General features: G+C 38.0%; 1 protein-coding gene across 1 annotated transcript in view; it reads left to right on the top strand.

The window, feature by feature from the left end:
* LOC105557163 (uncharacterized protein K02A2.6-like) overlaps positions 1-1187 on the top strand; it is a 5728-nt gene extending 4541 nt beyond the window's left edge. Inside the window, exon 2 of the mRNA XM_012004332.1 lies at positions 967-1187. Coding sequence (XP_011859722.1) covers positions 967-1187 — 221 coding nt within the window. The remainder of the gene's footprint in view (positions 1-966) is intronic.
* The last annotated feature ends 1395 nt before the right edge of the window (positions 1188-2582 follow it).

Here is a 2582-nt window from a genome sequence, read left to right as displayed (position 1 = left end):
AAAAAGGTTCAAAACAGGCCAATCATAACTTACGGTTGAACGGAAACTTGTCCGTGAGTCGCGCGTCGATAGTGTTAGTGCATTAACACTATCGACGCGCGACTCACGGACAGGTTTCCGTTCAACCGTAATGTATGATTAGCCTGTTTTGAACCTTTTTATCTAAAAAAACTACTGCTCGAAACGAAAAATGGCAAATAACTTTTTAATTTATTTTTTCGACGACTTTCTTGCTATGGTATTTTGATTCGCGAATTTCAGGACACCCTGTATAATAAAAAATATATATTTATTTACAAGAAATATTAAAATACAAAAAACAAAAATATAAAAGTACAAAAACAAAAATAAAAACAAAAATAAAGAAAACAAAATAATAAAAGTAAATATAAATTCTGGCACGTCCGATATCTTGACAATAAATAAAAGGGGACTTTAGTGTTATATTTTTTATTTTTACATAATGATTATAATTTCATATTTTGGCAGCTATATAAATTTTATGTTAAATTGTGAAATTTACATATAATCGGGTAATATGTACTAATATGAAAACGCGATCTGAATGTATTGATATTGTAAAGATATCAAAGAGTCGTGAAACATTTCGACCCACTTCAGGTCTTTTTCAGTGGCAAATATTACCATTTTGACACAGATATATTATTACGGATCCCTAAAACTCGCATATAATTATGATAGTTTGGTACAATAATATTCAATATTTTACAATTTCCATATTTCTGATAACCATTTTGATTCCACCATTTTGAATCAAAGGTCTAATTTAAAAAAAGGGCACGATACGATTGTAGAGCAATTTATAACGAGTAAATTAAAAAAAAGCATTAAAATCGGTTGAAAATTACATCGTCCAGCGATTTTTGTCCAAAAAGTGTGCCTTTTTTCCCACTGTGCGTCGCCACATAAATCAATTACGTAAGATTGGACAAAGTACACCCGCAGCAGAGGAGGTAGAAAAAGAAAGTTTTGATAGCTACGGTCCGACAGAGGAAGTAATTGAAACACCGGTGCAAGGAACTGATATGAACAACCAAGCAGAGGACGGCCCACAAGTGTTGCCTAACATACCTATACTAGATAATGCGAGAATGCGTGAGCAAACTGAAATTCCGTCTATGCGTCGATCTTCTCGTTTAAGAAAGCCGCCCAAACGACTCGCGTAATGATACTGTGTACTGTGGAGCTACTTGACTAAATTGGCTTACTCATTTCAACCATTAGTTTTTTTATTTAGTGAGGAAGGTGTTGAGTAGCGAGTTTATATGTCCCGCCTGAGGTATAGCGAACGGTAGAAGGTTCTCGTGTGTGGGAACTCGCGTCCCGTGTGGCCTCGCACGCTCTCGTCACTTCTTTCCCGATCGAAAAGCTCGTGGAAAAGCTAGCGCGCCACTGTGTATGGCTTACCTACAGAGGAGAATGTGTGCGTGGGCCTGATCAATGTGTACGGGTCACACGTATAGAGACAGCATTAACAAAAGGCTACCTTCGCATAATGCGGTCTCACTCGCTTATACGGCTCGCCAGGAGGATGGTAGATCGCAGCGACTCCCACCACGGTTCCCCACTACGGTCGCTATACCGGTAGCCCCGCTAGTCCCCGCAGGGCTGCGTTCAGAAACTTCACCCGAATGCATAAGTGTATCATTTTATCCTTGTTTAACATATAGAGAGCAACAAGGATAAAATGATAAACAGGGACACTCGGGTGATGTTTCTGAACGCAGCCTAGCCCCGTCATGGTCCAATCGTGAGAGGCTGTCCCCACTTTCGAAACCTCACCTACAGACGAGAGTGTGTGCGAGACCCGACGTTGTGTGCAAGTCACACGGACACGGACGGCATTTCCGCCGGTCCGTGTACATACTCGTACATACAAAAGTTCATATGTACACGGAAAAAAAAGATGTTTCAACAAGATCAGTGTAATTGAAACTACAAACTTCGTGATATCACCTTAAAAAATAAATTTTTAATAAAAAAAAGGTTTAAAAAAGACGCCAAGTATAATCGTCATCCAAAGAAAAATTATATAATTTAATTATTTGGATATCTTAAATTAAACGAATGTCATGATGGAAAACGTTTAGGCAATATGAGCCGTCGCCGTTGAAGTGGTGTGACAAAATTATATACATGAATATCTTATCATTAACAGATCTTTAATAAAATAATCAATAATAAAAAATACAAATTGTACGTTTCTGCGAAAGCGACCCTCTTCAGCACTGGAATAAAATTAAAATTAAATATAATAGGTACGAACTATAAATTATCGTTGTAAGATAGCGCAACATATTCGTATTATAACGAGTGTGTGTGAGACATATCAGTCTTACTTATACAGGGTGTCTCAGAATTCGCGCATTCGGAATTCATAGCGTGATTATTCGTGCCAAAAAAAGTAACTTTTTCCTCTGGCAAAATTGTGTCTGAACATTACTTTTCAAATAAGAACAACTTTAAGGTAACGAATAAGCGCTTTAGGTAACGCGTGAATCAGGAGCGGCACGCGCACGGCGTGCCAGCGCGTTTGAGCGTGTACGTTTCTGTCATGTTCA

The sequence above is a fragment of the Vollenhovia emeryi genome, unplaced genomic scaffold, assembly GCF_000949405.1.
Source record: "Vollenhovia emeryi isolate VEMERY1.0 unplaced genomic scaffold, V.emery_V1.0 DF939587.1, whole genome shotgun sequence".
Taxonomy (NCBI): Eukaryota; Metazoa; Arthropoda; class Insecta; order Hymenoptera; family Formicidae; genus Vollenhovia; species Vollenhovia emeryi.
This window is presented reverse-complemented; position numbering and strand designations above follow the sequence as displayed.